Source organism: Acanthochromis polyacanthus, chromosome 4, assembly GCF_021347895.1.
Source record: "Acanthochromis polyacanthus isolate Apoly-LR-REF ecotype Palm Island chromosome 4, KAUST_Apoly_ChrSc, whole genome shotgun sequence".
Lineage (NCBI taxonomy): Eukaryota > Metazoa > Chordata > Actinopteri > Pomacentridae > Acanthochromis > Acanthochromis polyacanthus.
Genome location: NC_067116.1, coordinates 5,986,043 through 6,007,794, shown reverse-complemented (window position 1 = coordinate 6,007,794; position 21,752 = coordinate 5,986,043). Strand labels below are relative to the sequence as shown.

Below are 21,752 nucleotides of genomic sequence, written 5' to 3'. Positions count from 1 at the left end.
TAGTGTTTGAGCTAAGCTAACTAGCTGCTGGTTGTAGCATCCTTAGCCATCTAGAACTGAGGTAAAACACTAAATTTGTTGGTTAAATTTGGTGAGCTTGATTTTTTGTTGTAGATAGTTGGCTTAGCTTAGCACAAACACTGGAAACAGGGGTAAAATGTTAGCCTTGCTTGAACAATGCTAGCATTTCAGCGTATGGATGTATGTGAGCGGATTCTGCTGCCTTTAGATTAAATCAGGCTAACATTTTACCTCCATTTCCAGTGTTTGTGCTAAGCTAAGCTACAGCAGAAAATGAATTGCACCTAATTTGGCTAACAGATTTTATTCTTCAGCCTCAGTTCTAGGTGGCTAAGGATGCTAAAACCAGCAGCTCATTAGCTTAGGTTAGCACAAACACTGGAAACATTGGTAAAATGTTAGCCGTGTTTGTACATATCAACGTATGTATGGAGATGTGTAGGCGGATTCTGTTGCCTTTAGATCAAACATGCTACCATTTTACCACCATTTCTAGTGTTTGTGCTAAGCTAAGCTAACGAGCTGCAGAAAATACAAGTGCATCAAATTTAACAAATTGCAATTTAACAAATTTTAGGTTTTACCTCAGTTCTAGATGGCCAAGGATGCTACAACCAGGAGCTAGTTAGCTTAGCTTTGGACAAACACTAGAAATAGGGGTAAATTTTAGCCTTGTTCAATCTAACAGCAACAGAATATTCCCACATATCTCCATGCATACGCTGATATCCACAAACAAGGCTAACATTTTACCCCTGTTTCCAGTATTTGTGCTAAGCTATGCTAGCTAGCTGCTGCAGAAAATATAAGTGCCCCAAAGTTAACCAAGAAATGTTAATGTTTAGCCTCAATTCTAGATGTCTAAGGATGCTACAACTATCAGCTAGTTAGCATCGCTTTGCATTTTAATCGTGCTTCCAGTGTTTGTGCTAAGCTAGGCTAACTAGCTGCTGCAGAAAATACAAATGCACCAGATTTAACCAACAAATTATAGGGTGTAACCTCAATTCTAGATGGCTAAGGATGCTACAACCAGCAACTAGTTAGTTTAGCTTAGCACAAACAATGGAAATGGGAGTAAAATGTTAGCATTGCTTGATCAACAGTCAACAGAATCTGCCCACATGTCTCCATGGATACGCTGATATGTCCAAACAAGGCTAGCATTTTACCCCTGTTTTCAGTGTTTGTGCTAAGCTACGAAGCCACTGGTTATAGCATCCTTAGCCATCTAGAACTGAGGTTAAACACTAAAGTGTGTTGGATAAATTTGGTGCATTTATGCAGTGGGATGAGGTTTTTAATGACTTAAAGAAGGTATGACTCAGTGTAACAAGGCGCCATATTGATCTGCTTAATAGTTTTTGGGCAACAATGCTACTTTGTGACGCAGGGAAACGAGTTTGTCGAGCTCCGCCTGCACAGAAAACACTTAGGTATTACAGCGGGATCAAGGCTTTGTTGGTTTGGTCTTTTCATGGGATTTGTTGGCACTAAGAAGAGCACAGAATATTACCAGACATATCCTTTAATACTCGCTCATGTGTTGCAGCTGCAGCGGCTCCCACTAAGCTGCACTTTCGCTGGATCACTGGTGTGAAATATTCAGCAAACAGTGATGCTTTTCATTTATCAGCTTAATTACAAGTTACAGTATGTGTCATCATTTGAAGGCTGAAATGTAGCCCATGTAGATTAATAAGCACACAGTCACACTGCCGCAGTGCTGCCGGTTTCAGATGTTGTTTTAAAGAGCGACTCTGAAGAATTATTGAATTACACTGATTAAATTACACTGATGGGTGTAATGAGAACCACTGAATGTGGAGCTAAAAATACAGAGATGTTATCTTTAAGTAGATATTAACTAAATAGAACTAGTTCTTATCAACGGCGGTTTTAGTTGAGTGTCTGTGGACATCTTTTTGTGTTTCAGTGTGAGTTTTTTAAGAGTTTAGAGAGTAAAAGTTGATCTAAAATAGTGCAATTTTTGCAACCAGCCAGCACTAATATAATCTGAGAAGTCACTATTACAGTAAACACTGATCAGTCACAGCATTCAAACCATCGTTAACTAAACTCTACATTGATTTTTTTCGTAATAATGCAGTATTTTACCATTAAATCTTGATTCCTGTTGTAAATCTAGACGTTATTTTGACATGTACCGCTTACTTAAACATTGTTCAAACCAAGAACACTCCTTTTCAGTAACAACAGCCCTCTAATAAGACAATGAGCCCCAAAAAACTGTTGAAGAACAGCTCGAGGAACACGACCAAGAGCTCAACACTCCAAACTCCCTAAATCCCAATCCAGTGGATCATCAGCGGGGTGCTTCAAGGCCAAAGCCAAATCCTGAAACCCACAGGACCCAGAAGATATGCTAGATCCTGTATCAACAGCAGTTTTATTTGTGTGTTTGTGGACGTCTTTTTGTGTTACAGTATGAGTTTATAGACGTAGGTAGATGAAGTATGCAGATGAGTTAGACAACCTGAGTAAAAGTTGAGATAAAATACTTAAGGTTTTGCAACCAGCTAGCACCAATATAATCTGAGAAGACACTTTTACAGTAAACACTGATCAGAAAAAAACATTAAAACCATCAACAACTAAACTGTACATTGAGTTTTTTCATAATAATGAATGTTTTGTCAGGAAACATTGAGTCCTGATGTTCATCTGGATGTTTTTTTTGACATGAACCACCTAGCTAAACATTGTTCGGATCGAGAACGGTCCTTTGGGGTAACAACAGTCCTTTAGTAGCATAATGTGGCCCACAAAACTCTTCAAGAACAGCTAGAGGAGCACAACCAAGAGCCTCCAAACTCTCTAAATCCAGTTCCAGTGGATCATCAGTGGGATGCTTCGCAACAAGTCCAATCAATGGAGGCTGAAGCCAAACCAAACCAAACCACATTTGTATCCAAATGTGTGTTGTGTTTTCCTTGCTTTCCCACCCCTCCCTCTCCTCCCATCCCTCCCCCTTGTCCTCCTCTGTCCCTCTCAACTTGCCCGGCCAGCAGGCAGATGGGTCCCCCCTATATAGAGCCGGGTTCTGCTCGAGGTTTCTTCCCTGTTAAAAGGGTGTTTTCTTTGCCACTGTCTCCTTTGGGCTTGCTCTGGGGGTCAGGCATATGGGTTCTGTAAAGCGTCTTGAGACAATTTGACTGTAATTGACGCTATATAAATAGAATAGAATTGAATTGAATTGAAAACCCTGCAACCCATAGGATCTAAAAGATCTACTAGCTTCCTGATGGACACCACCAGAGATCCTGTGTCTTTTCCCCAACATGCCAGGTTTAAGTTTCATGAAGAACACCTACGCAAACGTCATGCCAGTGGTTTTAATGTTCGGGCTGATCGGTGTAAATGCTAAAGCATAGCAGTCCTAAAGGCCGCCATAGTTGGAATGTTTTCGGTAAAGTCCTGTCTGACGTTTTGTGTGTATTTGTTTTCTTTGGTTGTGTAATTATGTTTTCACTACAGTCACAGTTACATTGCTGTCTCATAGCTGCCAAAAAACTGCTCGAGGAACAGGACCAAGAGCAGAACGTGTTGATTCGGCTTCCGAACATCCCAAATCTAAATCTAGCTCAGCATCTGCAAACCAAAGTGCACCATCTGAGAACGTGAGACAAATGGTAAAAATCAGACAAAAAACAACAAAGGACAAATTATTACAAAGGAGACACAAAGCGACAAAATAATGGACAAACAACACAAATGAGACAAAAAGACACAACATGACAAAACGAGACAAAAACAAGTAAACCAAAACATAAAATGATAGGAATAAGACAAAAACAGAAGCGAGACAAAAAAGAAACACAAATGACAAAAACGTGAGACAAACTACTAAAATCAGGCAACAAAAGCTAAGAAATGACAAAAACGAGAGAAAATATTGCAAAAACAAGGCAGAAAACAACAAAAATGAGACAGAAAATGACCAAAAATAAGAAACAAAACAAGAAAAAGTGAGACAAACGGCAAAAGTCAGACAAAACAGACAAAAAACAACAAAAACAAGACAATATATTACAAAAACGAGACACAAAATGATAAAAAATGGATTAATGACACAAGCAAGACAAAAAGAAAACACAAAACAACAAAATGAGAAACAAAACGACAAAAGCGTGAGACAAACAACATGAAACAAAAAAGATACAAAAATTTGATTAAAAAAGTTACAAAGCAACAAAAAACAGACAAAAACAAGGCAAAAAATGACACAAATGACACAAACAAGACAAAAATTACATAAAGGAAACAAAATGACAAAAAACAAGAAACAAACAACAAAATCTGACAAAATCAAGACTAAAACAATAAAAACAAGACACAATACTATAAAAATGAGACACAAAATGACAAAAGAACAATGTAGTATTTTACTTTATGATCAAAACAACGTGTCATGGTCTAGAAATGATTTTAAATTTATAATTTTACTAATTCACAATCTGCAGTTAATGTCTTCTCTGTAATTTTTACTCTCTGAGGACCGGATTGGACCCTCTGGAGGACCACTTTTGGACCACGGGCCTCATGTTGGACACCCCTGGTTTAAAGAAAAATTCGGTTTAATGTAGTGTTCATCTTTGTGTCCACGACTAAAGGAAAAACATGAAAGGAACAGATCGTCTCTGTCAATCACATCCCTGACATTATGAGACGGCTACATGTGGACGATCTCTCTGAGGTTTTATGTAATCAACACACGAGTTTTCAGGTGTTTGACGCTGCCGATGCCGTCAGTCAGCACAGACAAGGCGTCAGGTTCAAGGATGAAGCCGTGGAAGCTGAAAGATGCCGACACACCAGCAGTTTGAGAAGCCAATTATTTCCCAGTTGCAGAGGCTGTGAGAATGCTCCGCTAATTATCGAAAACTGAGCTTGTTCAGTTGGTGAAAAGCTGCAGATACTTGAGAACAACTTGCTCCCATTGAGTACCTAGGCTAATTAACGTCAGTCTTGCATTTAAAAGAAAGTTTTTTTTTCTAGTCATCCATTTACGTAAGATTACTTTGATGTAGCACCTTAACTTCAAAAGTATTTTGAGCCGTTTGTGACTGGAGTTTTGCCGCCGCTGAAAGGAAACAGAAGTTAGAGAGACCTTGAGTGCTGCGTGCCTTCCTGCGGGTACATATATTTAAAATGTCATCTTCAAAAGACGGGGCTTTCTGAGACATAATGGGAGCAAGATAACAGCTATGTTTACTAAAGTGATTTCATGCGAAATTACCACAGAGGCAAAGAAACACAAACACTGATTTGCTTAAATCCACAATCGGCACGGCAACACGTAAATGCAAATGTCTCACACACCAGTCTGGGCTTTGAGATCTCACAAAATCCTGCCTGATTTTTGTTTAGGGGCCACATTCAACCCAATTTGACCTCATATGACCAGTAAGATCACAGCATAGCAACCTATAAATAATTACAACTCCTAATGGTTCCTTTGTTTTAGTGCAAAAATGTTCACATTCTGAAGATGGTCACATTTAAGGAATTATATTCTTACAAAACCTCATGAACAACCTGATATTTCTGAAGAAAAATAAATACAATGTCATCAACATTCATCCTCAGTTTATCATTTCCACATTACAACTTCCAGATCACAGAGTGTCTACAAAGAAACACAACATTTAGTCATCTGGAGCTGAATGATGTGGTGTTTTACTTTATGATCAAAACGACAAAGATCAGAAAAAAAAAAGACAAAAAATGACAAAACAAGACAAAACATTACAAATAGAGACACAGTGACAAAAATGGGACAAATCGACAAAAGTTAGACAAAAAATAGGATAAAAACTGACAAAAACAAGACAAAATACAACAACAATGAGACACAAAGTGACAAAAATGGACAAAACAACAAAAATGAGACAAAAAAACAATGAATAAAGCAAAACACAAAATGATGAAAATAAGCTAAAACACACAAGCAAGACAAAAAGGAAAAAAGAGTAAAATGAGAGACAAATAGCACAAGTCAGACCAAAAGAGATAATAAAACCCCATCAAAAACAGGACAAACATTACAAAACGGAAACACAAAGCGACAAAAACGAGACAAAAAACAAATCAAGGGAAACAAAAACACAAGCGAGACAGAAAAGAAACACAAAATGACAAAAACAAGAGACAAACAACAAAAGTCAGGAAAACTACGAAAAAAAATATTACAAAAACGAGACACAAAACGACAAAAAAATAGACAAACGACACAAGCGGGACAAAAAAGACCCAAAACAACAAAAATGATCCAAAAAACAATGAATAAAGCCAAACGCAAAATGATTTTAAAAAGTAGAGAAAAAGCACAAGTGAGACAAAAAGGGAAACACAAAACAACAAAACGAGAAACAAAATGACAAAAACATGAGACAAGCGGCGATATTCCCACAAAAAAGACAACAAACAACAAAAACAAGACAAAATATTACAAAGATGAGACACAAACCGACAAAAAAATGGACAAACGACACAAGCGTGACAAAAAAGACACACAAAACGACAAAAACATGAGACAAGCGGCAAAAGTCAGACTAAAAAGACAAAAACAACTAAAACAAGATAAAATGTTACAAAAATGAGACACAAAACGACAAAAGAACAAAGAACAATCTAGTCTTTTACTTCATGATCCAAACAACTTGTCATGCTCTAGAAATGATTTTAAACTTATAGTTTTACTAATTTACAATCTGCAGTTCATGTCTTCTCTGTAATTTTTACTCTTTGAGGACCAGATTGGACCCTCTGGAGGACCACTTTTGGACCACGGGCCTCATGTTGGACACCCCTGGTTTAAAGGAACACTCGGTTTAAAAGAGTCTAAAACTGTGTGAACATTTTGCACGAATAAAGACTCAGGCTGCAGATTTACTGTACTTAAGACTTTGTAAAGCTCTCCGTGAGTCGCCTTTCTTTCTGCTTTTACTTTTCACCAGAGGGGTCATTAACGCCGGCGACCACCGTCCGGATTAAAGCTGCAGGACGACGGCGGGAACAAAACGTAACCGGGGACCTGAAAGAAGAACGTTCCAGCTTTAATTTGAAATTCTCGTGTGTGAGAAAAAGGTGACATCACACTCATGGCTGTTAAAGTTCCAATGGAGACTAAGCCCTGGTTGTTTTTGTCTCCAGGAGCTGAAAGCTTCGATTCATCTGGAGGAAACACGAGCTAAAATCTGAGCAGAGGTTGAACAACTCAGCAGCTGATGTCTCCTTTTATGTCTTTATTTAAACGTGAGACTAAAACACAGCACAACATTTACCTTTTTCATACAGAAAAGCTCCTGTTTGACCTTTAAATGATTCTTTTCTACTGTAAAAATCAAATTTTATAACAGATATTTGCTTTTATTTTCAATCTGAACATTAAATTATCACGTTGTTTTAATATTTTTAGCCTCCTCGCGGTCACATTTATTACCTTTTCTGTTTTTTATTGTGATCTTGTTCATATTTTCTTTTAGGATTATTTTGGAATCGTATAAAAGTTTGTTGTTTTTATGTTTTTCTTGTGTTTCTTTTAGGCTGTGGTCAAAAATGTTTTTGTTCATTCTTGTCTAATGTTTTGTGTGTCATTTTCATTTTATTTTTTAAGGTTAGTAGGGTTTTTAGAGAAAATCAAAGACATCCCAGCTACAACTCCTGTAGTAAACTGTAAAAATGAATGATTTTAACACTTTTTTCTCCATTTTTATCCACTAATTTAGCGCCATTTCACCTGTTTTGGTAAATTACAGACATTAACTGGTGAAAATCAAAGACAAAAACTGTTAATTTAAGCTTTAACCAGAAGAATTCAGGTCAAAACTGAAAGTAAAGTCCACAACAAAAATCAGGCAACGATGTTTGTACTTCAGTCACTTTGTATAGTTCAGTTTTCTTAATGTTTTGGTGTTTTTTTGTCGTCCAGTTCTATTCTTATAAATACTTGTCTGTAAAATTTGAAGTTGAATAACATGTTTTTTATAATTCTAAGAGGGAAAAGCAGGTTCTTGGCAGTGTTTGACCATAAAATAATCATTTTCTCCTGAACAGAAAACATTAAAAAGCTCATTTTTAAACAGTTGTTTCTTATAATCTTGTAAGAGTTTCTGTTTTTGGTTTCTTTTTATGTTTTTCTTGTGTTTCTTTCACGCATCTATATCTGCCATGGTTGGAACTTTTTTATTTTTAGCTGAATCTCGTCTAACATTTTGTGTGTTTTTGCCAATGTTATAAATACTTGTGTGCAAAAATGTGAAGTTTTTAAAGTATTTTTGATGATTATGTGGGGAAAAGCAGGTTCTTTACAACGTTTGAGCATCAAAGAATCATTTTCTACTGTACAGGAAACAGCAAAAATCTCATTTTTTTAGCAGTTGTTTCTACTAATCTTGTAAGAGTTTCTGTTTTTGGTTTCTTTTTGTGTTTTTCTTGTGTTGCTTTCATGCATCTAGAGCAAACATGGTTGGAACGTTCTCCTTTCTTCCAGTCTGATGTTTAGTGTGTTTTTGTTTTCTCTCTCAGTCACCGTGAACCGTAGAACAGTTTTGGTCACTCTGGGATCCTGTCTGATGTTTCTGAGTGTCTTTGTCGTCCCGTACTTTTGTTGTAAATACCTGTGTGCAAAATTTGAAATGGAATAAGGTGTTTTGGATAATAAACCACGAGGTGAGGTGGAGCTGGCGGAGGTTGCGGTCCGAGCAGCTGTTCCCTCCAACAGCAGACTAATAGGCTCCGTCTCCTGTCTCCCAGGCTGCCTCCAGGGCCTGTATTGATAATATCCCAGCCGGCAAGTCTCAATTCGTCCCCCGGGGCGCTCAGCAGCAAGTGGATGAAGAGTCCCTGGACGGTGTTTTGGCTCGACGGCGAGACATTGCAGCAGAGGAGGAAGATCTGAACGCACCGGGAGGCAGGTATACGTCAGCCTCACCCCCCAACGCCTCATTTATTCTCAATCTGCAGGGCGGAGGGCCAGAGAGAAGCCGTCACAGAGGAGGCGACGGCGGCGGGATGACAGCCTCCTTCTCCCCATCAGGAGCGCTAATCCAGCCGGCAGAGGAGCAGACCAGCGCTCACATCTGCCGGCTCCTCTCCATCTTGTTAAGGGCCAGATGGGAGGGAAAGTGACTTCCCGCTGTACTTCCACTACAGGGCCCTGCTCGCTCGCATTAACACCTCCACCGCTCAGCTCCATTTGTTACCCACGCTCAAGACACACACTCAGGGGGAGCCCGGGGCGGTGAATGATGGCCGTATGCAGAACCCAGCTCGTCTGTAGCCCCCCGTGGCTGGAACAAAGTACAGGCGGCTCCTTGAGCGTCGCAACCAAGGTTAGTGTTGGTGGTGGTGCAGTGCAGCGTGATGCAGCCCGATCCATAAAGGTTAGCCCAGGCTTTATGGGGAGGAGGTCTGAATTTACATGTGTGAGTAAAAAAGACACACAAGGAAAGGCGAGATGCAAAATGACAAGAAAATGACAAAAACAAGACAGAAAATGACAAAAAACAAGACAGAAAACAACCAAAGCAAGGCATAAAATCACAAAAACAAGACACAAAATGAAAAAACAAGACACAAAATGGCAAAAACAGGACAGAAAATGAAAAAACAAAACAGAAAACAACTAAAGCAAGGCATAAAATGATAAAAACAAGACACAAAGTGACAAAAACAAGACAAAATGACAAAACAAGACAGAAAATGAAAAAACAAGGCAGAAAACGACCAAAGCAAGGCATAAAACCACAAAACAAGACACAAAATGACAAAAACAAGACACAAATGACAAAAAAGAGAAAAAAAGGACAAAACGAGACAGAAATTGACAAAAACAAGACAGAAAACACCAACGCAAGACATAACATCACAAAAATGAGACAGAAAAGACAAAAACAAGGCAGAAAACGACAAAAAACAAGACATAAAATGACAAAAACGAGACACAAAACAACAAAAAAGACAAAACTACAAAAGTAAGACATAAAACGACAAAAATGAGACATAAAAGACAAAAACAAGATATAAAAGACAAAAGAGACATAAAATGACAAAAACGAGACACAAAACAACAAAAATGGGACATAAAACAACAAAAGCAAAACATACAATAACAAAAATAGGTACACAAATGACAAGAAATGGGTAGACAAACAACAACGAGACACAAAATGACAAAAAAAAGACAGAAAACGACAAAAACGAGATATAAAATGGCAAAAATGGGTACACAAAAGACAAAAATATGACAGAAAACAACAAAAATAAGACATAAAATGACCAAAACAAGACACAAAAGACTACAACGAGACAAAAACAAGACATGACAAAAACATCATGTACAGGTTGCGCTGACATGTTGTGGGTCATGTTCCATTGTTATTTAAAATATGGTGTTCCGACAATAACAAGAGGCATCAATTAAAAAAAAACAAAAAAAAACAAAAGGAGAGTTTAATTTCATTTTAACTCTTTAATTTGAGATTCAGTTTGGTCATCAGGGGGGTGGGACAAGAGGAAAGTTAAGATTCAAACGGGGCAAAGCAAGGAGACGGTGACTAATAATAATAATAATAATAATAATAATGATAATGATAATAATAATAATACAGAAGGAGAGCCTGAGCCGTGTTTTTCCACGACGCTAAATAGATTCTTGGGCAGAAAACTGTGATGTCCTCTGCATAAATAAATTCCTGTCACCTTGAATTCGCTCCAAACACGCCTCAGTGTGCAGAAAGAAAAAATAAAATAAAAAATGCATTTAGCACAGAGCTGAGGTGAGATGTTGGTGATTACTGCAATTATAAAAGGTATTCTCAGCAAATACTTCTCACCTGATTCAGCTGTGACCTGCTCCAGATGCTTTTTTAAATCATATTTATAATTTAATTCCTCACTAGGATTGACTTTAAATAGAACACAGGAGAACAAACACTTTATGGAGCTGAATACACGATCCATGAACCAGCTTGTTGTCAGATCATGTGGAAAAAACGCTTCACATCTTCATGCATCTGCTGCAAATACTTCCAGTAAATAAGCTGTAAAGTTGTTTTACAAAGTGTTTAGTCCATAAAATAGATTTAAAAACATCTTCACAATGTTTCTTTAGCTGAAAACAGTCGACCTTAATCAATAATGCAAATGGCCGTACAGAAAAAGCTCAACAGTTTTAAATGGTCCTAACTGTTAGTATTTTGATTTATTTCATCTTAAACTCTGATCTTATTGCTCTTTTCCTGTTTTGTCTCTACAGGTTTTATACACTTATTCTCTTTTACAAATTGATGCTTTTTGCTCTTATTTTTGCTGCTGCCTGGTGCATTTATTGCAGTGATTTTACAGATTTTTGTTAACTTAGCGAAATGATCAAATAGAATCACAGAAAAAAAACATTAATTTACATTAAAAATATCAATTTAGAAACAAAAACCAGACCAGCACAATGGGTGAGTTGTTCTTTTATGAATTACACTTTTTCTGCTGTTTATGTCAACAAAAATCTATTTTACCAAAAAATTTAAAAACATGTAAAAAATAATGAACAAACAGTATTTTTTCTTTTACAGTGTTTGATCAGAATTTATACAGTTTTCTCCTGCATTTAAATCAGCAAAAAACATAATTATTTTACAGATATTTGCTGTTATTTAAATGTAAAATATGAATATTTAAGTTTAAAAAAATCCAAAACATTTTTAATGTTGGTAAATTTATTTTACAATATTTGATCATAAATTACACATTTTCTACTGTATTTGAATTGGCAAAAATATATTTTACAGATATTTGCTGTTATTTGAATGAAAAATATGTAGAATAAGGATAAAAAATGAAAAAAATGAATAATAATCAAAGTAGCTGTTTGTAAATTAGTAATAATTTGATCAAAACTAGTTTTCTCCTGCATTTAAATCAGCAAAAATATAATTATTTTACAGATATTTGCTGTTATTTGAATGAAAAATCTGCATATTAAGAATACATTTTTGATAAAATAATAGTCATTTGTTTATTCTACAATGTTTGATCATAAACTGCAGTCTTCTACTTTATTTATCTGCAAAAACAGAATTATTTTACATATATTTGCTGTTATTTGAATGAAATATATGTGCATTAATGATAAAAAAGTGCAAAACATTTTTAACTGTTGGTAAACTAATTCGTGTATTTTACAATGTTTTATCATAAACTACAGTCCACTACTGTATTTAAATCAGTAAAAATGGAATTATTTTACAGATATTTGCCGATATTTTCAGTTTTCTTGTTGTCCTGTTTAAATGTTACAGTATCTCACCAATTTTTCAACTTTATTTTATTATTTTACAGTGTAGATTCTGACTGCAGAAGATAAAATGAGCATTAACGTTCAACACGTCGACTGTTTGGACCATGATCTGGTGACGACGTCGATAATTGGACGGAACGCATCAGGATGGTCTGATTCGGCTCAGCGGGTCACGTTGACTGATTGATCACTTTTCATTGAGGTAATAAATCAGAGCAGAAGCTGGGGCTTCAAAGCGGGTTCCAGGGGAAGTGATATTTAAAGGATTTTACTCCCAGCATAAAATTAAAAACTGAAAACGTGCCGCAGTAAATAATCTGAGCCTCCTCAGTGTCCGTCAGATGTTGGTTCACGTGTCGGGATCCTGCTGAGAGGAAAGATGCTGTAAACAAGACAAACACGTGAAGAACGCCCCTCTGAGAAAACAGGAAACACACAGTGAACATGTATGTGAACACGTATGTGAACACGTATGTGAACACGTATGTGAACATCGGAGACACTGTGAGGAAACTGCAGCTCCGTCCAGACATGAGACATGAAGCGAAAAATACAAAACAGAAAACAACAAAAATAAGACACAAAAGACAAAAACAAGACACAAAATGACAAAAACAAGACACAAAACTACTGAAACGAGACAATAAACTACAGAAACAAGACACAAAATTACAAAAAAGGAGATGTGTAATGTCAAAAACAAGACACAACAGACAAAAACAAGATGCAAAACGACAAAAACGAGACATAAAGCGACAAAAACAAGGCAGAAAACGACAAAAATGAGACATAAAGCGACAAAAAACAAGGCAGAAAATGACAAAAATGAGCCACGACAAAAATAGGATACAAAATGACAAAAACAAGACAAAACTACTGAAACGAAACGAGACACAAAACTACAGAAACAAGATAAAACGACAAAAATAAGACACAAAACGACAAACGTGCTGCAGTAAATAATCTCAGCCTCCTCTGTATGTACATGTATGTGAACATGTATGTGAACACTGGAGATGCTGTGAGGAAGCTGCAGCTCCGTCCACGATCGCCAGCTGAGCTCGTCTGTGCAGGAAAATCACTGAATTTAGTTTTTCTGTTGATCTAATTCTAAATCTGCAAATTGGCTTTCTGTTTCTTTGATTAAAACAAACATTTTAAAAAGATTATTAATCTCTCAAAACCTTGTGGAAGCCATCTTTGTCCTGCAGATTGTTCAAATGCAGCTCTTTTATTGGTCAATTAGTAGGTGTGGTCTCAAATCTGATTGGATGATCGATGTGTGATGACATTTAAACTAACTGAGGTAAATATTGAAGGAAGCACAAATGTTTGATTTTTTTAAAATGTTCAGTGTTGACGGACTGATTGTGTTTCTATGAACTGAGTCATCATTGTAGAAGGAATTCTCAGAAAATCACATTTATTGGTTGTTAACTTGGTCCACGCCCCTCTAGAGCTGCAACCTAATTGGCCAGTTTGAACTGCGGAGCTGCTCTATATAATTGAGTGAACTGGGAGTTTAAAGTAACAATAAATAAACACAAATTACTAAAAAAAAAAAAAAAGCAGGAACTGAGAGCAGTGGATGCTGCTCAAATAAATAGAACTTAAATAACAAAAGAAGGAATATGACTATAAGTTGAAAACATTCTAACCTGAGCTGCATTCACAAAATAAAAGCCTCAAAATCTAACTTGCCTATGCTGTCCAACCAAAAACACCTCAGGCCTCCTCTGCTGGCCTAAACTCTATCAGACTAATATTTTCCCATTAATCTTTTAACATTATTCCCAATAGTCCATTCTCTTCTTTTCATATTGTCTCTGGACTGTAGTGTTAATATTCAAGATTTTATCCAATCATATTTCAGCCATCATGTGTTGCCAGGGGCAAAGAAATCTGCCTTTAGGTCTTCACAATCAAAGGCGCCTGGAGACAAAACTGTCGCTTTAACGAATCAGCTTTCGTGTTGGTGACCTCAGGGCCCTGGAGCAGGTGTACAGTGACGTAAGCATTTTCACGTCCTCTGATTGGATGCTCAGAGAGCTTAGCCAAAGCTACTGATTCCTGGCTAGCTGTAGCGACCCGCACAAGCTAAAACGTTATCGTAAAAGTATTAATAGTTGTTTGTTTTTTTACAACGGCTGATGGAGGAGAAGATGTTGATTTGGTCGCAGATGTAGTTAGAAAAACATTTTCTAGGCGGACTTTCCGGGAAAAGCTGGATCTTGTGAGGAAAGGCAGGCTAACAGCGAAGCTAGCAGCCACAAAGCTAGCAACCCTGAGCTAGCAACCCCGAAGCTAGCAAGTCACCAGTCGCGGAAAGGGTTTGTCTGTTCCTTTCAGTCACTATGAGCGGTACTTTTGGCTCAATCTATGCCAGAAATACAACTGAACAGACCCGACTTTCAGCATTAGCCTCCATGGCAATAGAAAAGGACTTAATGTTGGAACTGAAACACACGGATTGCTAGCAAGCTAACACAACAGAGTGATTAAACTCTTCATGAGGAAAGTAAGGATGAAGGATTCAGTGTTCAAATTATCATAAGTGTAGGTGAGTAAAATGAATTGTATTTACATTTAGACACATATATTTCTTATTTTATTAGGTTAATATTGATGTTCCTGCTCGATGTGATGTATTTGGTGATAGAAGACGTGTTGAATTGCTTTAATTGGGTTTCTTGCTTTACTGAGACACATGCAAGCGATGCCCACTTCCTTTTAAACTGCCTTTCTGTATAATATTGATGTTTGTCTGTATCTGTGGCATCATAATGATGGTATTAAGAGGTGGTTTGATTCAGGTATTCCTCCACTGAAGGTCCAGGTGTAAAATGCACGACCTGCCACTACACAGGAAGTAGCACGAATGCAAATTTAATCCTGGAAACTAGTGTCTCACACATTTCAAACTATTCCTAAACACAGAAACGTGGTGTGAAATATGATCAAAGTCGTTGATTATCCAGATCACCTGCTCAGGTAAAATCTAGTTAAAGCAACCTGCTCTCACTACGTAATTTAATACATTTACGAACAATAAAAGGAAAATCTAACTGACTGATTTAGACATTATTTTAAGTAACAGAATAAAGTCGCATCAACCTGACATTATATTTAACCCAGAAACATGCAGAAAAACTGCACAACACACCTGTGAATGACGGGTTGCAGCACTTTTGATTACAGGTGCAGGACTTGATTGGTCCAATCAGGAGGAGCCGGCAGGACGACCAAGGCACCAATCACATGCAAATTTTCACACAAAATGAAAAGTTTTAATCCCACAAGAGAGAAAGAAAGAGCCCAACAGTGCTGCTTTCCAGCTCTCCGTGCAGCATTTTTCACAGATAAAGCCACCAGAGTTGATTATCTGCTAAAGTCGGTGCATGTTCAGGATCTGTTGGACTGTAAGCTGCTGTCGGAGTCGCCGTGTTGGATGCGGGGGTTAATATTCAGAGCTGAGACTCTCTGACAAAAGGCCAAATCACCGTCTGAGCATCTCAGCGGTGTGGATATCTACAGGGCCGAGCCATGAACCTGCTACAGGGGCTGCTCTGGAACAAGCCTTGCCTCGCACCCAACAGGACTTAAAGGATTTGCTGCTGACGTCTTGGTGCCAGATACCGCCGGGCTCCTGCAGCGGCCCTGCCTTTGTGGGTCGAGGCTGATTTGGCAGCGAGCAGAGGAACAACGGCATGTAAGGCGGTGACGGTTTGGCTGTTTGCTGTACAGTACGCTGCAGCAGGCTGCCACGGCACACACAGCGGGGAGAGCACACGCATAATCCACACACACACCTTGTCGTACACAGGCAATATTTGTCCGATAAGAAAGGTCACTTTTGTCATTTGAAAGCACACAGACCACTACAGGCTCCACTTTTAAAGCTTCAGTAGGAGGGAAAAGGAGGGCAGCCGAGCCCACGGACGCCTCGCTCAGGCTGCCATAATTACAGAATAAACCGCGCTGCTCTTTTCCCTCCATGTCATTTGAAATGGTGGATTAAGAGCAGATTTGAAGCCCGGCCATCTGTGTTTTGCATGAGAGTGTGCTTCCTTATCTCATCTGAACCATCCACCTCTCACACAGCTCCCAGTCGCTCTTTTACTCTCCAAGCCGGAGAGTTCGGCTTAGGGCCCCGAAACTGGGTCATCTGGGTGTTGCTTTAAAAATAAAAAATAATGTAGAAAAGGCTGGACAGCGGCTGCAGAGCTGCCTGGACCACACACCGGTGGGGGAGGCGGCGGGACGAGCAGAAAGGTCAGGACAGAACAGCGCAGCCTCGTTGCTGGGGGAGATATTTTTGGACGGAACGAGGCGGTGGCAGCGCCAGACAGCCGCTGCCCTGCGCTGCTCCGGCTGCAGCGGCGGCGGCCAAGGCGACGGCCGGAGGGTCTGCAGGTCACGGCCCCGACCGCCTCCGCTGACAGGAAGGAGAACCCGAACAGGAAGCTGCTGGTCGAAATAAAAACCTGCAAAAACACTTTGAGCGACAACAAAGAGCTGCTCTGGACTCTGAGAGTTACCTGAGGAGAAGCAGAACACCTGAGAGCTGCTCAGAAAAACGAATACAAGCAGCCTGTTCCCAAAAACACATGGATGGAAGATTAAAACATCTAATCTACTGACTTAGATGAACCCTTTAAGCTGCAAACATTGTTTCGATTGACATGATGATGCTGCTTGAACCTAATAATGTCATTTAAATTTCTGTTAACCTCCAGTTTTGCGCCTAATTGAGGCCCTGTGACACAAAAAATTCATACAAGGAACCTGTTCCCAACACTTAAATACTGTACATGGCTACAAGATTTAAAAAAAATCTAATTTACTGATTTAGATGAACCTTTTAAGTTGCAAACATTGTTTTAAATGGTTGAGTTGATATTTAAATGTTATAATAAATGTAATTTTGTGTGTAACTTTAGTTTTGCTCCTATTTGAAGTCACATATAAAAGTCATTAAAGGAACCTGTTCCCAACACTTAAATAAATGAAAGTCTAAATTACTGATTTAGTTTTTAAGCTGCGAGTTGCATCAACTAAATATTTTGTGTATATTTAAGGCAAATTTCTGCATTAGTTGATTTTAAACTAATTTAAAGTTGAAATAACTGAATGAAATTTGATTTATGGCTTCACTTTTCTTTATTTAAGTTCAGGTTTATTAAAACGATTATTGATTTTTGTTTAAGTTTGTTTTGGAGGTTTTTGTGCAGAAATTTTAATGAAACTAATTTCATGAAGAGTAAAAATAACAGATATTTAGGAGTAGATTACAAAATAGACAGTCACCATTAAACATGTTTAAATGTAGTGTTTCCTTTGCTGCATTTGTAAGTAATTAAAGGAACCTGTTCACAACAACTAACAAACAACTAACAAATCCATGGATCCGGACTATAAGCTGCATCACTGCCTAAACCTAATCACCTGGTCCTTGTGTCATTTGTGACCTTCCCTGAAAATTTTATTCAAATCTGTTAGTCTGTTTTAGAGTAGGGCTGCACTTTCACCTTGCAGCAAGAAGATCTCCGGTTCAAATCCCGGCCTGAGCCTGGGATCTTTCTGCATGGGGTTTGCATGTTCTCCCTGTGCATGCGTGGGTTTTCTCCGGGTACTCCGGCTTCCTCCCACAGTCCAAAAACATGCTGAGGTTAATTGGTTACTCTAAATTGTCCGTAGGTGTGAATGTGAGTGTGATTGTGTGTCTGTATATGTAGCCCTGTGACAGACTGGTGACCTGTCCAGGGTGTCCCCTGCCTTCACCCGAGTCAGCTGGGATAGACTCCAGCACCCCCCATGACCCTAGTGAGGATAAAGCGGTGCGTAGAGAATGGATGGATGGATGATTGAAAACGATCCAAACAGAACAAACGACAGAAGACCAAACGTGTTTGTTTAAACATTTTATTGCTATGTAAAATTAAAAATCTCATACCTCCAATGAAAAAGAAGTCCTACTCTTAAATAACACAAATAAAATCAGGCAAATAAAAATATTTGGCATTGTGAATGGATGTTCAGTTTACAGGGAGGAAAACTGAGCAGTTTTAGCTTTTAGCGTCGCTGCTACACCTGTTAGTCCAAATAGTTAAATAAAAACGCTCTGACTACCATCTTTATTTACCGTCAGCTGGTGGGAAACGCACAAACTACCGACACAGAACACCGTGTTTGTCTGAGCAACACTTAATACTGTCAAACTGAAGTCCTGCAGTGAAAAAAAACAAACAAACACGTGACGTAGACGTGCGTTTTGTTGGCACACCTGTGATTCCCGGCCTCCAAACACATCCACAAGTGTCTCCTTCAGCCGGTACGAAGACACGATGATTAATGACAACACAAAACTTCAAGTATAATCCAAACGCAGCTCCTCTCTCTAGCATCTACAGCTGGGTCTAAAGGGACTAAATCTAGGCATGCAGACTCTACTAATGTGCAGCCGCTCTTTATCTCGCTCCGTTTTTTCCGTGACAAACTGCAAAGTGCTTTATTAGGAAGTGGCGGGCGCTCCGAGAGCTTTTTCAGCTCTTCACGCCGTGGCATCAGAGTCGGCTTGGCTCTTCACTACGCTGATGTTCTGAACACCATGTTGCTTTGTTAGCTGCTCTTCACACAGGGAAACCATGAAGCATTAGCATTCAGAAGGTAAAACATTTTCACTTCTCCGGGCCCCATCTCCTCGCTAAAAAAACAAAAAAACTACAACATAAAGTGACCGTTAATAATAAAGCCTCTGGTTTAAGTTAGGAAATAAATTAAACAAAAAATTAAAAGCTTTTTTTTTTTCTTTTTTACATCCACTTGTTGCTCTGCATTCTGCATTCACTGCATCCACGGAGTTGAGAAAATAAATAAATAAATAAATCATCCTTGCATTGTTTAGTATTTGTTACTCGTTCCCTTTACAGTACCATGACTTCTAGCTGTACACTGGCTATAATACAGCGGTTACAACGAGAACCGAGGGGGGAAGTGAAGGAGGGACAGAGGGAACCGGAGGTCTGCTGGTCTGAACGGCGGCCGATCCAAAAAAACAAAAAATAGAATCCGCCGATCTTCCACAAAGGGCTCGGGGCCGAGTCGAGCCCCGGTCTGGTCGACCAAAGTCAGATCCACACCGGGAAGATGTGGGTTTGGCTGGGCGGTGGCGGCGGTTTGAGGGACGGGAGGTCAAAAGGCGAAGGTGTCGGGAGCCAGGGTTGCCACGGTGACCTCAGAAGTGGCCCATCCTGGCGGCAAAAAGGCTGCTTGAGCGCGGCACAGCCGAGGACAGGCGGCCAAAGCTGGACGAAGGCCACTTCATGATGAACTGGGAGGTCACTGGCAGCAGATACCTGGACAGACGGACAAGAGCGAGGGACGGAGGGATTAGGGGAGAGGATGGACATAATGAGAGGATTAGTCATGCAAAGGTCACAATTTAGAGGTTGGGGAGCCTCAGCGGGCGCCCACACGGCCCGCTTTTCATCTGACAGTTCTACCGTTTACGGCCGTCTCCGTTTGCTCAGTTCAGCTTTAATAACAGCCCGGCCACTTCAAGATATCAGGGCAGCAGTTCACCGTGGAAACGGGACAGAAAAGGTGGAAAATCAGACTTAAAATGTGAGATCTGGAGTGAAACTAATAATTACTGACGGATCTATTCTGTCTATGAAGCATCTGAATTTAGTGGAAAAATAACTGTATAATAATGCTGATTAAATTTATATTTAAAAAAACAAATATAAAAATCAACACCATTTTTTCCTCCTTTGATTTTCCAAGATATTACGTAAGATTTGACGAAAAAGAAAATCTGTCAAATGGAAAAATTGGGGACTTAAAATGTGAGATCTGAAGCATTTATGCAGATCTGCAATTGATAATTACTAATGGATCTATTTTGTCTTTAAAACATGAGAATTTTGTGAAAAAATCTGTGAAAAGTGTCTGTAAAATAATAATGATTTAACAGGTTTGTCACATAAATTAATGCCTTTTTCCCCCCGTTTGATTTTACAAAACAGAAAATATGGAATAAATTGGAGACTTAAAATGTGCATTGTGTGTAGAGCTGCAACTAATAATTACTGAAGGATCTATTCTGTCTATAAAACATCCAAATTTAGTGGAAAATGTCAATTTTAGTTCACAACATTCCAAGGTTTCATCTTTAAATGTCTTGTTTTGTCTGAGAAACAGTCCAAAACCTGAACATATTCAGTTTTACTGATTAACAAATGATTCACTCATGAAAAAACTCTACATTAATGAGTTTAAGAGCATCATAAAGCATGCAGTGAAGGAGGAATAGCCATCGGTCTTATTGGTTGTAAATCATATATGTGTTTTATTTAGCTTTTAATTTCTGTATGGCTGCTATCTTGGCCAGGTCTCCATCGTAGAAAACATTTTTAATCTCTTCCTGGTTAAATAAAGGTAAAATAATAATAATTATTGATTAAGTTTCTGTAAATGAACCAGATCTTTTACCTACAATCTCGTTTAATGAGCTTATGTGCGGTAAATGTGTAACAAATTGTAGATTTCATACTGAAGCAAGCAAATTTCCAGAGTTTTTCAACTTTGACCGCTTACATTTGTGGTATCAGGAACAGAAAATCCTCACCTATCATTCCGAGGCACAGACGTCAGTACCTTTCTAAGACTTTTCTATGACACCTTCCACCGAGACAGAGCAGTGAGGCAGCTCCTGCTAACAGCGTTCCAGTACCTGAGAATGAGATCAGTGTCAGGTTGAGATAGAGTCAAGGAGGGGCTGAACCCTGCTCCCATCTTCCTTCAGCTACTGGAAATGAGTCAGGGATGGTTGTCAGAGCAATGTCAGATGAGATGAGCAGATCCTGGACAAGGTTAACTGAAGGTTATGCAAATGTTACTGGAAGTTCTTCCACACCGATGGCTTCCAACACCGACCTTACATTAATGGGCTTTCTCCAGCACGCTCGTCGTATTGTGATATCCTACATTAGCTGACCTTATTGCTACATGCGCAGCACGGCTCCTTAGCTAATAAAAAACTACATCTAATGCCCGTTTAAACGAGTATAATGGTCAAAAGAAATAGTCCCCGAGGAAGTGTTTAAGATGTGACAATCTAATCAAAAGGGAGCCACTGGGGCTGCGGATTATAGAGTGGAGAAATAATATCTTCTTTTAAGCTAGTGCAGAGATAGCACACTGTTCCTCTGACAGCCCTCGTTCCTTGTGAAATAGCTCTTGAACAAATTAGCCGAGCAGCTTCTTCTGAAGTCGAGCAGAAAGGGGGAGAGGGAAAAAAAAAGAAAGAAGAAGAAGAGACATGTCGCTGAGGGCATCCGTTTCAACGCAGCCTCGCACCCAGGAGAGTTAGGAGGGATTCAAATTAACTTGATTTAGTCCGATGAGAGTG

At 38.8% G+C, this 21,752-nt stretch overlaps 1 protein-coding gene and 1 long non-coding RNA gene across 6 annotated transcripts in view; one reads left to right on the top strand and one right to left on the bottom strand.

The window, feature by feature from the left end:
• Positions 1 to 8,126, top strand: part of LOC127533758 (uncharacterized) — a 55,497-nt gene extending 47,371 nt beyond the window's left edge. The window contains exon 4 of the long non-coding RNA XR_007941507.1: positions 7,002 to 8,126. This is a non-coding gene — a long non-coding RNA (uncharacterized LOC127533758). The remainder of the gene's footprint in view (positions 1 to 7,001) is intronic.
• Positions 8,127 to 18,248: 10,122 nt separating this feature from the next.
• ttll7 (tubulin tyrosine ligase-like family, member 7) overlaps positions 18,249 to 21,752 on the bottom strand; it is a 163,387-nt gene continuing 159,883 nt past the window's right edge. For 2 of the 5 annotated variants that reach the window (XM_051947402.1, XM_051947406.1), the window contains 2 exons: positions 20,970 to 21,074; positions 19,557 to 19,695 (listed from right to left, as the gene is read on the bottom strand). In XM_051947402.1, coding sequence (XP_051803362.1) covers positions 20,992 to 21,074 — 83 coding nt within the window. In that variant the 3' untranslated portion in view covers positions 19,557 to 19,695; positions 20,970 to 20,991. Of the gene's footprint in view, positions 19,696 to 20,080; positions 21,075 to 21,752 lie in introns of those variants that run through there. The other 3 variants (XM_051947401.1, XM_051947405.1, XM_051947403.1) reach the window with 2 other exon arrangements.